Below are 16421 nucleotides of genomic sequence, written 5' to 3'. Positions count from 1 at the left end.
TTGCTGCCTGCTGTGTGTCTGCTGGGACAGGTTTGGGTCTGATGCCAGAAACCAGCACTGGAGCCAGCAGAAAAGGAGACAGGCAAGGTTTGATCACCCATGGACCATCTTCATGGACTTTGGGTGGCCACAGCTGGGTCTGCTCAGGGTCAGATCAAAGGACCCAGACATAAGGTTTTAATGCCATTCCCTTTGTCTGTAGGGGAAAGAGAGTGGAGGGAATTGCCAGAGCAAAATGTCCCACCTACACCAAATGGGCTGTGGGGAGCTCGGGACAGCACCCAGCTCCTGGTGCCCTTCCATGGGCAATACTGCCAGCTCTGGACACTGGCCCCCAGCAGCCAGAGATACTCATGGTCCCTTGCAGCCCCTCACTCCTTATTCAGGACAAGCTGCAGCTGCCCCACAATTAAAACCCAAACACACGTGATTTTAAAGCAAAAAACTGCGTGAGAATCAGGGGATTTTCTGAGTCATCCCCTGCTCCTTCCAGCTTTAAACATTCAGGGATGCCATAGAGCTGGAAACATTTTTATTTTAAAAATACATGCTTTGGGATAATCAAAAGCACAAACACTACATAAAGCTAAATTTAATTGTATTTTGGTTTACTGCTGGATCCGAAATAGCTGTTTTTCCAATAGCTATCTGGATTTCCAACTTTATGGTCCCCATGACACAAGAGGTCTGGCAAAACGACAAGGCCAGGCCGTGGCTTTGCAGATGGGGCTGCAGCTGCCCATGAACTCGTGCATGGCTGTGGCCACAGCAGGCACTGCAGGCTGGAGAGCCTGGATAGTTCATCTGGCTGCTCTTGTGTGGGAATTTCTCTTTATCCTGGAAATGTTCCGAGTCCTCACCTGCTGCCCTCAGCCTGCAAGAAGGCCAGTTCTGGTAAACTGACTAAACCCAGAGGTGAGCAGTCCCATGTGCACACCCTCCTGGAGAAGGTGTATCTGTGCCTGGTGCAGACCTGCTCAGAGCTGGGGGCTTTGCATGGCCTTGAGAATAGACCAAGGCCAGAGTAAATGACAAGTTTTCCATGTCTTTCTTAAATGTGCACATGATAAATCCCCAAGTTAGACATCAAATTCCTCCATGGCTCACCAGCTGGTTTTGCTGATTTCCAGAGGAATAGAAACTCAATACTGTAAAATGTTCTGTACCAAAGGCAACAAGGCTTTGGAGACAAACCATGGAAATACCAGCAATGCACAGAATCATTTGGTCCTGAAATTTACTCAAAATTCATTTTGTTACTGAGTTCACTGATCCGGGGTAACATATCTGCATTTGAACATGCTGTGTGGGCTGGGTTAACACAGTTACACTCCTGGATAATGTTCTGTCACCCATCACATCACCCACCTGAACCATGCTCTGGCCATGGTAATTCTTTTGTTAGTTAAAAACAAACAAAAAACCCCAAAAACCCAAAACACAACAAAAAAATTAACAAAGCAAAAAATTTCCACACCACAAACCAAACGACTAGTCCTGAGATTGATCATAATAAATAAGAAATTAAAAGTACAGCTGCAGCCCATGGTCAGTCCCAGCATTCCTGCCCCAGGACACGACCTGACTGCCTGGGCTCTGTGCAGAGCTGTGCCATGGCTGGGGGATGTTTTGGAAACTGAGTCATCAGAGCATTCCTGGAAGGAGAAAAGGAGCTGGAAAAGCCAACTTGTGCATGGACAAAAGGAGAAGGGAGGAACAACTTGGACCCTGCATCCTCAAGCTCTAGGAAGCACTCGCAGCAGAAAGCACATTTCCAAGAGTTCACATGTGCATCAAGATCATTCCCTCTGTTCCCTTCCTTTTGTTTATCTGGGAACACGCTGAACTTACTCAAGGAATTCAGTGTTAAAGATCCTTTCACATCATGTCCCTGAAAGGTCCATGGGATTCAAACCATTTCCTTCTAAGAAATCCCCAAGTCACTGAAATCCCTCGGCCTTTGCTCCCAGGGCCTCCTGCCCACACCAGCACCAGAGTCCCAGTCAGGCTCACCCAGCTTTGGAAGAGGATCTGGGGAAAAAAAAGAGCCTGAACTTCTTGGCACTTGTTTCCATACCCATCAGCACTGGCACCCCAAGAGAGCCCCAGAGCCCCTGAAGACACACAGATCCACCTGTGCCCAGAGTGCCGTGGGTGCATCTCCTGCCCTGGGGACCCCCCCGGGATGTGACAGCAGAGCTCCCATCAAATCAATGAGCTTAACCCCATTTAAACTAGAGCAGACTATGGATCCCGCTGATCTGATACCCAGGCTGACCTATCATTCAAAATGTCCCACCCAGGCCAGGGCAGACCCTCACGTTTCACAGGGTCCCCCCTGCTCCCATTCACCTGCTGCACACAGGCCACCGAATCCTGCACATCCAGCCCCTGAAAGGGTGACAGAGGCTCTACCCAGGCACCTGCCTGAGGAACTGGGTCTGTACAGGGCTCCAAATGACGTGGTTTGTGCTAAAATGTTTCTCACTTCATCCTGTTATGGCCTCAAAGCCATAAAAACCAATGGAGCCTGCACAGACCCTGGGAATTACAAGCTGCCCTAATACAAATATGTATCCATATAGTTTTTAACAAAGAGGCTTCAGGTTCAGCTGTTGGGAGATTATATAGTAAGTTTACTATTTTTTTTGTTTTGCTGTATTTGTGTGTAACCTCAGGCTGTTCATTTCAGATTCCCTGAAATCTCTCACCAACAAGGAGGAATGAAAAGCAAGTCAGACACAGTGAGATCCAGGGCCCTGCTCTTGCCTCCCTCCTGCCACAGCTGTGCCCACAGCACTGGCATTCACACCTGCAGCAGCAACAGGCTTTGTGGGACCTGCAACACCCCTGCTGTTGTTCTGCTATTTGTGACACAGAACACCCAACCAAAGGCTGGAACAATCAGCCCATCACTGCAGGTTTTCCGCAAAACCAGAACTTTTGGGAAAATACAGGAAAATAGCACAGCAGAGCCATCCCTGAAGCAAAACCAGGTAACCCCCAGCTATTTGTGTTGGAGGGGGGCGCGGGGTGAGAGCACACAGGGGACTGTGCCTGCCAGGGTGGCTCTGCTCCTGCTGCTCCCCCCTTGCTGGGATCGCTGCCTTTCACACGACTCCGCTGCCGCCGGGCTGGGGGAACGGGACGTTTTTATTGTCTCTGTGATTATTTGGTTTCCAGCTCTGCCCTCCTGCCCTGGCCTGAGGGATTGCTCCATGACTAAATTCATTTCCTTCTGCATGGATTCACTGCCCCACACAGCCGTTCCCAAAGCTTTCCAGTGGCGGTCCCCCCACTCAGCCTGGCATCGCTCCAGCCCCACTGCCAGCACCAGTATCACCAGTATCTGCCCCCCAGGGGCTCTGCTCTCACACAATTCCCCAGGGAGCCACAGCCAGCAGGGATCTGCCTCGGAACTGCCGGCTGGGATGGCTGCAGATGGGCTGCACCCACAGTGGGGCAGGATGGAGGGTCCCCACAGTCCCACGTCCCTGGCAGCGAGGTAGGATGGAGGGTCCCTGGAACCCCACACTCCTCCCAGCACAAGGCATACACTGGGGGTGATGTGACAAACATTGGTCACAATCAACACATCGAAAAGGTGCAAGAACACAGTAGCTTTATGGTTACTCACTTAAAAAGCACAATTGTGGGGGTTCTGCCACACTTGCAGTGGCCACAGCTCAGCCAAGCCCAGCCATGGCAGTGCCGAGGCAGGACACAAAGCAGCACCTCGCTGTGCATCCCCACTGCTAAGCACTGCCCTGGCTCCTCCGTGCTGTGACCTCTGTCCCCAGCCCTGCTGTTCACAAGTCCCCAGCTGCTCCCACTTGCCCCCTGAGTGTGTGACGGAGGAGCAGAGCTGCCCAGGGGAGCGAGGGCGCAGGACAGCGCGGCGAGCACAGCGCGTCTCCTCCGCTGCTGTTGTTTTTTCCCTTACGTTATCCAATTTCTGCGAATTTAGGGCTGGTGAGATGTGCAGCAAGAGTCATTTATGGCACCCAGGGGATCAGCAGCCACTCCCAGCAAAGGCTGGACCGGGGCAGCCCCTGGCACTCCCTTGGGGCTGGAGCTGGCCCTGGCACAGTGTCTGGCAGGACAGGCTGGATCCTGCCTGGGCACCCCCTGTCAGGGTGGGAATGAGGCACAGGACCACCAAATTCACATTTTTTCCCAGGGCTCCATATTGTCCAGTGTGTCTGCTCCACACGGCCTCTCCCCCAGCACCTCGTCCACTGTGTCACATCCACAACTCCAGCTCCAATTTGTCTCCTGCACAAACACCACAGTATTTTAGCTTTGGGAAACCAAAGGTTTCCCAGTTTGCCCAGTCATGCATAGCAAGGGGTTTTTCTGAGGAGCAATAAAACATTTTTATGAGAAAAACGACTGCATGTCAGCAGTGAATGAATCTGGGAGATGCTGTTGGTTTTCAGCGATCTTTAACTACTTGCAAGTCATTTCCTTTCAGTCACGAAGGGCTTCACTGAAACAAACACCCTTCCTTCAGCTGCTCTTATCAATGGCACCAAACACAGCAGACAAGCAGTTTTTCCAGCAACATTAAAAAAAGGCAGCAAAAAAATCCCAAATCCATGAGAATTCAGGTGAGACACAGCAGCAAACACAGCCACCCTCCTGCCCTTGTGGTGTCTGAGAGCTGCCAGTGCTGCTGGGACTGTGCTGGGCAGGGCTGTGCATCAGTGTGCACCTCTGTGTGCCTCTGCCTGTGCTGTCTGGGACTGGGGCTGACATTCAGGCTCCAAAACCTTAAGGGAGTTTATTAAAAAGGTCAAACTTTGAGAAATACTTCAAGGTTTTTTTCTTTCTTTTCCAGAAAAGTGCCTTTAGTGGTGGCTGGTCTGAGGGTTTCCTTTGTCTGAGCTGTATTCTAACAGGCACAAAACATCCCATGAAAATCCAAACATTTCCTAATAGCTGCACAGCAAGGCCATCTCTCCAAAATACACCATGTGGCCATATTTGGGTCTCCATCAGTCCTAACACAGAGCACAAAAGCAGAAGCACCTGTGAGTATTTTTCATGGGATGCATTTTGCTTACAAGCTGCATTTTTAACAACCTCCCCTGGTGTTCTGATTTTCTTGCATTCCTTTATTTCAGTACAAAATTCCACCACCTCCTAAGGAAGATCAGACTTTTCAATGTTAGTAGTTATTTTAAAGCTATAATACTTTGCATCCAATGACCTTCAAACTTCTTTCCAGTTTCATTACTTCAAACCAAAATAGCAACACATAACACTGAATAACTTGACAAAAAAAGTTACTCATACAAACACAAAAAAGCCTCTTTCTGTAGAGCAGAATCCCCCAGTCTCCCCCAGCCTCCCTCCCACCTCCTCCAGCTGCATGAGGGACCTGGGGCACCAGCACCTGCCTGACCCCCAGCAAAACACTGTCCTGCAGCTGCCTTCAGAGGGGCAGAGCACATTCCATGGGGTGTGAGCAACCTGCAGTCCTGCTGGTGGGACTGGAGCCAGCTCAGGCAGGGCTCCAGCAACCTGGGCCCAACCTCACAGGGAGTGGCCCACAGTGCTACGGACAAACCCACCAGCCTGGTCATTAGGGTGCCTGGAATGGCAGTGATGCAAAACCTCAGCATTTTACTCAGTCTCCAGATACACTGAGGATGGGAAGAAGGCAGGCAGTGCTCCCCAGCACTGGGGATCCACCCTCCAGCCCTGCAGCACTAGCTCCTCTTCCGCTTGCTCTTTGGAAAGCCTCCAGCACTCTCCAGCAGCGGCGGCCGATGCACCTTCCTCTTGGTCACTGTCAGAGCCATGCAGGTGTCACTGGGGAAAAGAAAAGCAGCAAAACAGGTTTGCAAGTGCCCTAAACACAGCACAGAGGATGCTGTTCTGAAGTGCTGGGAGCAGTACACGGCACCACACATGAGCGTGTTACTGGTGAGGGGGATCATGCAATGGTTTGGGTGGAAGGGACCTCAAAGCCCACCCAGTGCCACCCCTGCCATGGGCAGGGACATCTTCCACCAGCCCAGGGTGCTCCAAGCCCTGTCCAACCTGGCCTGGGACACTCCCAGGGCTGGGGAAATACTGCTGTGTTCCTATTTGAAGATGACAATACTCACTAACAGTCCCATTCCCCTGAGCCTGCAGGGACAGGGATGTCGTGGGGCCTCTCCTCCTGTCCCCAGGAACCAGTTTGGAAGACAAGGAGGAACAACAACCTCCCAGATTCCTTGTCCATGACTGAGAAGAGCCCCTGGTACTGACAAAACCACATTCTATCAGAAAAGGCCAATTCAAGTCACTGTCCTCCTCAGGGTCATGGTCCCCCAGGCACAGGACAAGGGCTACCCCTGAAGGAAAGTGCATGAGACTCGTAGCTTTGCAGACACCCTCCTCATTTATGGACAAAGAATTCTCCACTGGAAACTCAACAAGTGTTTTTTTTTTAGTCACAGAGTTAATTTTAAAGAAACAATTGTTAAATTAGCCATATTTAAATAAAGCAGCTCATTTCCATCATTCAGCCTCAGAGCTCAAAATCCCACTTAGTGTTGACATGAAAGATGCCGCTCATCTGTCAACAGCTTTTGCTAATTAAACATTTCTTACAAATACACTCTGTTTTATGCCATCTGCTAGGCTGAATCCATCCTGCAGGGACTATTCATTTGGCTTAAACTGGGAATTCACAACTGAAAATAACAATGGAAAACTCTCAGATGCCCAAGTCCCTGTCTGCTGACTGCCACGAGATATATATTAAGATATAATACAGAGATTAGTAGGAACAACTTGTGTTTCAGCTGTACCATGATGGAGACAGAGCTCCCACATCCCTCAGACCACTACCCATGCCCAGGGAGATCCGTGTGAACCCCAGCTGGTCTGACCCAGCTGGAACCTTGGTGTTGTGACTGAACACACACACCCCCAGAGTGCCAGAGGGAGGGACCACCTGGATCCATAGCCCTGCCCAGCCCTCCCCACTCACACCATCACAAAAACATGACTCAGAGAGTTGTATTTCTCCCCAAACCATCACTAACAGACTGACAGACCTGCAGGCTCCAAAGTGGGTTAAGCAGGCACTTGTTGCCTGAGGGTTTGTTCAGTCAGGCAATTTCTGACTAGAGGGGCCATGGCAGTGGAATTTAAATCTCATGAAGCCCCAAACAGGCCAAGTCTCAGGCACTTGTCCCACCCCATGTGCAGCAACACACTGGCATCAACAGAGCTATTCACATCTACAGCTGCTGCCAGGAGCAGGCCACTATTAACACTGAGCTGCACAAAGGTGCTGCTAAAGATCAGGAACTTAATTTATATGTGAGGGATTAAAACCTCAGTCTGTGTCTCAGTTTGAATTTAAACCTACCTGTCTGCCAATAAAGTTGCCAACAGCACAGAGTAATAAATAACTGTAGTTCATGAGGGGAACAGGAGATGATCTGAGGATTCAATTTGGGGAACAGGGGGCAGAGACCAGAAAAAAACCACTGACTGTGGCTGAAGGACCCAGTTTATGGAGCAAATGCTTTCTCCTGGGAGCAGCAAGGGGACTGCCACAGCAAGTGTCCTGCCACAGGGAGCCTGGCTAACACTCAGCACTGCTGCTGGGGAGCTGCTGCCTGCAGAGCCCCCAGAAACAAGGAATTAAAGGCGATTTAATGGAGCCAGGCGTGTTCTTTGCCCAAGGAAAAAGGAAGTCAACTATTTTAATAACTAACTACAGAGCATTTAACCCCAAACTGTCTTTCAGTTGAGTACTTTAAAAGCATGTGGAAAAAGGTCTCCCCAGTGCATGGCTAAACACACCCTGCATGTGGAAAAAGGTCTCCCCAGTGCATGGCTAAACACACCCTGAAGTGGGACAAACATTTCTGATCCTTGGTATGAATTCCATAGCCATTAATTGAGTTTTAAGAGCTGTCCCAAGCTATGCCCACATATATGGAACAGAAGGGGATTTTTGGTTTAAAGTGCTAAGATGTTAATGTTTTAACAAGAACTCTTCCCACTTGGAAACAGATGCTTGAATCCAGCTTGTTCAACTTGTCAGCCCTACCTGCAGCTCTGCCAACAGCAGAACTTCAAACACAACAGAAGATCAGACTGCATTTTCCACAAAAATCAGTCTCCTCTTTGACTGGGCATCTGTGGATTCTTGGAGCATCCAGGTATCACTTTTCAAGGATCCAAAACCACTGACAAAACTGTGCTTCCCACAACTGTGAGGGTTCTCTAAGAACCACCTGACCTTCCAGAGGCATTTGCTTCCCCAGGACTGCACCAGCTGCAACCTACTGACCCAAATCTGTCCATCACAAGGACCAGCACTTGGATATTGCACTCACCTGTCTGAGGATGCTGAACACGTCTCAGACTCTTCCACCTCTGCCAGAATGTCCGAATTGGTGCTGGAGGGGAAAATAAAACAGAGGTAAATTATTTTAGCAACACCTTGTAGCACAGCAGGGCTCCACTTGGCAGTGGCAGCAGAACCTGTGGATGAGACCAACCCCTCCAATAGGAAATAAGAAATAACTTCAACCTGCAGGACAGTCCAGAAACTTCTGTCTCTTCATCACTTAATTTTAAGTTATTCCTGTGTCTTATTGTCATTATTTAATATGCAAGACAATTCTCTTTGTTCATATCTCCTTAGTGGTAACTTTGTACTCCCAGGCACCAGACAACTTCTCTGGAGAGGATCTGCAAGAAGCTTTGGTGGGTAAAGTGTGGGTAACACACTCTTCTTTTCCAATGACATACAACTTGCAGAAGGTGGCAAGATCTCTTTCAGCCTTTGCCATTTTGTCTCATCTCTGAGGTGACAGTCACCAGGTGTTACTGTGGCAATAACTACAGAACCTTCAACAGGAATTCAGGTGGACAAAGAGCCAGGTTAGAGGACCCTCTAACATGTGCACATTCAGTCTCTGAGATAGAAAGGAAAAAGACACCAAAAACAGATGGGGAAAGTTTTGAAGCCCAGCATTGTTTTTACTCTCAGAATTAGAAGTCCATCAAAAGCTCATTTTCGATGCACAAACTGGATGCCCAGAGAATGAGTTATTATCATATTTCCAAACCCTACTCTGATGTTCCAATTAGATTTATAAAAAGAAGTGGGGAGGACATAGGACTATTTCTGTGCTTTTAGTCCCCTAAAATAGAAAAAGAACAGGTTTGAGGCCTGAACATGATGTACTTCCCTGCCTTGAAAACTGCAGCATTATCATCATTTATCACCCACTGCGTTTGTCACTGCAAAACAATAAAAGTAAAAAAATTTGGCTAATGCTCAAACCAATAATGCTTGTTCAGAATTTACATGTGGAATCCATGGTCTGTGCCTATTAAATTTTTTAAAGTGGAGCACAAAATGTCCTGGAGCGAGTTTCCCCTTTGGGCTGTACATGGAGCTGTGAATGGGCCATCAAGCCATTGGTCCCCAGAGAACCCAATTAACTCCTCAGCCCAAACTGCAATGAGCCTCTGAGGAGCTGCACTACTGTACAAACCAGGGTGCTGAACTTCCCAGCTGTAGCTAAAAGGCCTTTGTTTCAGGATTCCTTCCAACATCCCATTGCTCCCCACCAGCCCTCACTGAAGCAGCTCCCTGTGTGCATTTCACATGTGGCTCTGCACATGCTCTGGGCATTTTCCCCCTCAATGGTGGCAAGAGAAATGAGCTCCAGCAAGAGAAATGAGCTCCAGCCCATCTTGGTTTACCAATGTCACTGGAGGTGAATGCCCAGTTGAGGACTGAGGTAAAACAGTTTTCTCCATCTTGCAATCCAATCCTGCTTCCACTCTGTCCTGCCTGCAATGATCAGGATGAGCTCCCTGCTGGAACAGCCCAAGCACTGCGTGATATCCAAGATAACCCAAGCAGCACAACCCCTTCCCTGGCTTCCCAGCACCTCCTTTTCAAACCATGTGCCCGTGGCTTCATCATCCTGCTTTTGGAAACGAGGGCTCTCGTCTGTAGCAAACCTCACACAGGCTCCACTGTCTCACTGTTCTCCTTTCCTCTTTCCAGGCTTCCTTGGCTTGCCATGGCCTCCTCTGCAGCCCAGGAATGTGCCTTTGAGGCTCTGCTTTGGAAGGGAAAGGTCTGCTGGATCTGTCTGAACTCCTTCCCTTAGGAGCCTGGCAGCAGCTGGGACATGGAGGCTGAAGCACTGTGGACCATAAATCCTGTTTTCAGGACTCAGAGGTGTCCAGACCCCCCCAGTTCTCGACCAGGGCCCCATGTCCTCCTGGACAGGCTGGATGTAATCGTGTCCCCCAGCCACAAGAGGCCATTGACTGTCCTGATGTCCCCAGGACTCTCTCCACCAAACCTCACAGCTCCTGCAATTTGTTACAGCTCACAGTTTTGGGAAGAAAAGTATGAATCAACACCATAGCAGAGCAGAATCATCATCTTTCCACAATGAACCCATGTTTGAGGCCAAAATCCACAGATCAAACCCTCCTGTCTAACACTATGATAATACATCATCTGTGAGCCAAAGCAGTGCAAGATTTATTAAGCCAAAAATGTCCTGAAGAACTGAAAAGGGCAGTTATTGCCCTGACCAACACATTTTCACACACTTCTCTCATCTGACAGCGATGGCCAGGGAGCTGCCTTTGAACTCAGACTGCAGCAGCTGCCAGGGAAGAGCCTTTCCAACCTCCATCCCTCCAGCTCTGCCAAACCAACATCTGCCAGGGGGATTCCAGAGGGGTGCTGCCATCCAGTGAACTCCTGGGTAACTGAAGCACAGCTCCTATTTCTGCCTCTTCTGCTGCTGCTGAACTAAAGCCCATATTCTGCAAAACATGTAAATCCAAGGGTAAGTGACTTGTTAAACCCAGACCTTGGATCCTGACCAATAGCTCCCAAGCTCACTGCCAAAACCCCACACCTACTGGAAAGAGGCCCCTGCCTTGGGCATGAACCTCCCCTGGCAGACCCTGCAGCTGCTCCAGGTGTTCCAACAGAGAGGGAGTTATACAAGCTGTGGGTGTAGCACTTTCCCACCAGGATTCCAGAACTAAGTCACTACATTTCAGGACTTCAGATAAGGCCAATGTTGTATTTTGTCTGCTTTTCAAGTCTCTCACTCTAGTCATCAAAAACCAGCTTTTGCTTTTAACACAGTTTTAAGAGAAGTGATTTGCTTAAAAAAACTGTGTATTATCCCCAGTACATAAAATACTTTTAATGGAATATTTCCTCTACATAGCTCATTAACTGGCTTACCATTGTCCCTCCTCATTTCTCCTGTTTCTTTTCTAATTTCCCCATTGTTTAAGCAGTTGCATCAAATTTGGCCTCAGTCCCAGAAACTCAGAGAAAGCCACAGGGCTATTTGTATGGAGCACTGCAGTCCTGTGGAAGCTTTCTGTGTAACTGTGACCTCAGAGCTTTGAGAAATGACCCTTCTAAAGCCATGGCTGTGTTTGGTGTTTATCTGCCAGGCACAGTTTGCTCTCAGTGGGATCATCAATCCCTGCAGAGCCCAGGCGTGGCTGGGTCGATGCTCCACCCTCCATGCCTGGCCTGGGTATTTTCTACAGCAGGTGTAAAATTCTTATTTTCTCAATTAAAGCATCAACTTTTGAACAGTGTCAGTTTATCAGTGATTAGTGTACAATGGATGAAATTCTAATCTTGACCAACTGCTCCCTTAGCAAATATGACTGAAAAAGGACAAGCTTCATGAAGGACAAAACTGAAGAATTACTGATTTCCTTGCAGCATCTTTTTGCAGAACAAACATTTCAACTCTCCAACTTGCAGACTGTTCTGTTACATTCAATGTGCTGCTCAATATCCTGATTTTCTTTAACCCATCCTAACACCAGCTCTCCATCTAGAAGTGCTTTCCTCACAGGAACACAGCATGCAGATCTGGACTTCCAAATACATTTCAAGTTTTGACATTTCAATGCAAAAAACATTCACTCTTGGCAAATTGTCAGAAATAAAACACAAGCCTCATAAAATCATTCCTTAGTACAACAGCACAATGCTACTCAAGCCATCATCATCTAAATCTTTTGTATTTGTGCTGTTTTTATTTCACTACAAATAACAAAATATCAGCCCCATGGTAACCAGAGTGACCAAAAGCTTCTTTCTTTGCTGCAGTTTGTATGAGTGCATGTGCCTGTTACAGCCCCTGCCAATGCTGATGTAATTCAGGCCATTTTGGACACCCCAGGCCTATGGGCAGTGTGCTGGGAGGAGAACCCCATTCCTGATGGAACTCTGTGGTCCAAGGCTGGTCCATGGGCATGGCAGGACCTGAGAGGTCTGCAAGGGCCAACCCAAGCCCTGGGCAGTGACTGAGCCACCAGCCCTTCTGCTCCTGCACAGCAGCTACCAAGAACACAAAGAGTCAAGACAAAAAGCAGATCTAACTCTATTCCATAAGTGTTTGGAGAGGTGGTGACCCCTGTAACCTCTGTTTGTTTCTCACAACACACAGGAAAACAATCCAAGGTGCTCTTCAGGAAGGTACAGTGTGGAAGGAGGAACAGGGTGGTCAGACAAAAGGGACCTTCCACCAGCCCCAGGCAGCCTCTGTCACTTCACTGAGCTGTCACTGCTGCTGGTTTCCTCTCTCTGAGCAGAGTGTAAAGCCAGGGCTGGATGCAAAGCAGGAGGAGCTGCAGGGTGTGATGTCCCAGGGCTCCCTGGGCAGCTCAGCCCAGAGGGACACCCACCCTCTGCAGGTCAGGGTGTCCCACTGAGAGCTCAGGAATCTGCTCCCACACACACACCTGGAAAGGAGGTGGGTCTGGGTATGACAGTGTGTGAGCTCTGCAGGAGCCCAGAGTGCTGGGCCTGTGTAAAAGGGAAAGAAACAACCAAGAGAACAGTTCCCTGATCACAGGGCAGGAGAAACTGCCATCATGTCCAGCCTGAGACACTGAGATAAAACTGGGCCAGCACTAACCTTAAGACCTTGTTACATATTAAACAGCAAATAAATTGACATGCTGTGTATATCAAAATACAGTACCAGTCCTGGCAAAAAGACACACACAGCACAGAGGGGAAAGGCTTTGCTGGTCTATAACAGGTCTGAAGCCAACACAAATGCAATGATGTCCTGAAAGGGCAACACTGACCCTTCCTGACTCCACACAAGGCTCTGCCAGCCAGCACATTGCTGTTCACTGACAAAGATTTACTGTATGCTCCCATTTATTCAAGTAAATGGAAACAGGCAGCAAAGCCTGACCTTGTAAAATGAAGACATTGACCACTTGATGCTCTCTAATCCAAGATGATCTTCCCTTTCCAGGGTCTCCCCAGGCTTTTACTCACATTCAACATTTCCCTCTGTGAAAGGGAACCCTCAAGACAACTTTTTAAAAGGTCTTTAACCCTCATAGTGACTTTTAAGAGCTCTTTGTGAACTAAAATGACTTTGGAAAAACTGGTTTCTGTTAAACTGCTTACCCAGATTGCTTTGCTAATAACCAACGATGAAGGCAAGCACTACATTATTTTAATATTTGCAGAACAAGGAGGAAGAAGCACAGTATGATGGGTGTCAGGGCTGGGAAATTCAAAGAAATGTCACTCCTAGCTCAGCTGCTGACCTTCACCTACTTCCTCTGATTATCTCCCACTTCCAGACACAGGAAACCTTTTTATTCCTGGTAATGCAGACCTGCATTCCCTTCTCATTTCTGTTATCAACAAGACCACTTCTCTTGCTTTCAGACATGTATCAAACCCAGTCACTCTGTTCTCAGTTACTTTTTCCCTTTTCCTCCAGAAACTGTGGCCACAGTTCCAAACAGCAACACTACTTAAAAGACTAGGGCTGAACCAGCTTGGGGAACTTTCTCTAAATAAAACTTGCAGCAGAAACAAGGGTGGAAGCAACTCACCAAATGTACTGCTGGTTCCTCAGACATTCCACTCCCTGTTTCTGTATCAAAAGGGACATTTTCACTACCAACCTCCTGTGAAGTCCCTACAAACCACTAAGTGAATTTTACATGTATTTCTGCTCCATCCCTCAAGCTACTGAACACCCAGGATGGGAGGAGAAGGGCCCCCTGGCCACAGCTCAGCACCCTCCTGTGAAGCAGGAGACAGGCACTGCTCGACCTTTTACTGCCAAGGTTTATCCATGTTTGGTCTGATCAGGCCCAAAGCAGGGAGAGGAGACAATCTCACTGACCTGCTTGTTGATCCAAATGACAGTGACAATTCAGGAGAGGCTGATCTCTGGCCTTCCTCCACAAAATGAGATTCACTTCTTTGGCCATCTGCCTGGAGTTCCTGGGCTTCTCCAAGGACAGCAGCTGTGTGATGCTCTTCCCTAGGTTCTACCAAGGGGAAAAGCACAGATCAGAAAGAATGACAATGCAAAATACTATTGTTTAAAGTTCTGCACCTGGAAGACAGAAAGTTATAAATATTTAAATATCAACACCTCATTCCCACTTAGTTGTTTCCCAAAACTTTCTCAGGTTTAATTTTCAAAGGTTTCATTTCTTTTCCTGGATGGTTAAAAAAGCCCCAAACAAACAACTAACCACCCTCCTAAAACCAGAAATGTTTCACTGTTGAGTTTCAAAGAGAAACAAGGAGAGAAATTAAGGGCAAGGGTATGTGTCACACTTCATAAAATGGGACTTTATTTCAGAAACCAACAAACACTTAACGAGACAGGGCTGTTGGCTGCTTATGCTACCAATTCCCTTCATCCCCTGCATCACACAGCTTGATGGCTTTAAGTTCTACAGATCAAGTTAACAGGCTTGTTTACAGCTGTGATTTATTTCTTTATGCAGCTAAGAAAGATGATGTCAATCCAGATAAATGACATTTCCATTTCAAAAGGAAAAATTATTTCTAGACAACACATATCAGACAAAAGTTGTAAAACCATTCTCTTGTTTTAGTGTCAAATGTTTTGGACTATGAAAAGATGAACAGTTCTCTGAAAAGATACTTTCTGCCTCTCCAAAGTGAAAACAAATACAGACCAGAAATTAGGGTATAGAGGGATAAACTATCCTTATGCCATACCCACAAATATTTTCAAGTGAGTTATTTAACTAGAAAGCTCCCTGGGACATTAACCCTCCCCAGACCTGTCTCACTGATAACCCCAATGGTGACAGTCACAGATGTGGTCCAAGCCCTGACTTTCCTACCCCCCCAGCAAAGGTTTGGACAGAAAGGGCCAAGGAGAACTGTAAGTGGAGTGTGGAGGGGCTTCACAGCCTTAGGATTGAGCTCAGCTTGCCCTTTTCCCTCCCACTAATAGATATAATTAAATATCAGGGCCGTATTTTTGTCTCCTGAAAACAACCAACAGATCCCAGAGAGTCAGTTGTCCAGCTGATGAAACACAACTCTGAAATGAGCAGGGTAAAAATAGCCAAGGCCTGGGCAATAATGCAGCCCAGCACAGCCAGGATTGTTCAGATTATTTATCACCAATATTTATCAAATCCTTTTGGCACTTCCCCTTAGGCAAAGCTCAAGTTTAAAAGTCATAAAAACTGGAAAACAGACATTTTAAGCTCAAAGGTACAAAGGGAGATGATGTGTATCAGGAACAGGTGGTTAAAACCACCACAAACAGAGAGATTTTCAGAGAGGTTAAACTGCATCAACCAACACTACAGGAGAGGGCAATGTGAGAGGTGGAGGGGGAAAGAATAAACCAACAAACCCCAACTCGAATCTATGTCTGTTTTAACTCTCTACAATTCCACCACTTCCTAGAGAACCTGAAGGAAGTGGATAAGGAATGCACACAGAGCTTTTGCTCTTCCAGCAGTTTCCATCAGGCCACTGCTGCTTTCTTCCTTTCCCCAACTGTGATTCCCAGTTTAATACAAAGGCAGTTGCTGTTAACAAGCAATCCTGAGGAAACAGGATTTAGGCATCTGTTTCTTCACCCATAAATCATTGCTTTGTTTTTCCAATGGGTGCAGATGTTTGGCACAAAACTAGGAACTGAAATTCCAAGGATTACTGAAAGCTCAGTGCACAAAGTGCAGTGGAAATGGTGTGGCTGTGCTGGAACCAGACGAGGTGGTGCCACGTGCTGAATGGGACATGGGACAGGACACCTGAGCCAAGGCATTTCCTACCTGAGCACTCTCTTGGAAAAACTCTATGGCTTTAATTCAGCTCCTCAAACAGCTCACACAGGAGATGGAAACCTGAAACCCACAGCAGCTCCTCCCTGCCAGGGCAGAGCTGGAAATGAAGGCTGTGGTCCCACTACCCAATAACACATCACCTCTGCCTCTGCTACAGATGAGGAGTATCTTCAGATCTGTTATCCTTGAGATTCCTTAACTTTTACCCTTCACACAGACAAGATTATGCCTTGAATCAAGGTCTGTGAGAAATGATAAGGATAAAATTCCTATTATTTTAC

General features: G+C 47.6%; 1 protein-coding gene across 2 annotated transcripts in view; it reads right to left on the bottom strand.

Moving 5' to 3' along the window:
* Positions 1-527: 527 nt before the first annotated feature.
* Positions 528-16421, bottom strand: part of RAD18 (RAD18 E3 ubiquitin protein ligase) — a 34654-nt gene continuing 18760 nt past the window's right edge. For both annotated transcript variants that reach the window (XM_071550182.1, XM_071550181.1), the window contains exons 11-13: positions 14199-14346; positions 8352-8414; positions 528-5817 (exon numbers count right to left, since the gene is read on the bottom strand). In XM_071550182.1, coding sequence (XP_071406283.1) covers positions 5715-5817; positions 8352-8414; positions 14199-14346 — 314 coding nt within the window. In that variant the 3' untranslated portion in view covers positions 528-5714. The remainder of the gene's footprint in view (positions 5818-8351; positions 8415-14198; positions 14347-16421) is intronic.

Source organism: Pithys albifrons, chromosome 3 (genome assembly GCF_047495875.1).
Source record: "Pithys albifrons albifrons isolate INPA30051 chromosome 3, PitAlb_v1, whole genome shotgun sequence".
Taxonomy (NCBI): domain Eukaryota; kingdom Metazoa; phylum Chordata; class Aves; order Passeriformes; family Thamnophilidae; genus Pithys; species Pithys albifrons.
Note: the sequence above shows the minus strand (reverse complement) of the source record. Positions and strands in the feature narration are given on the sequence as shown.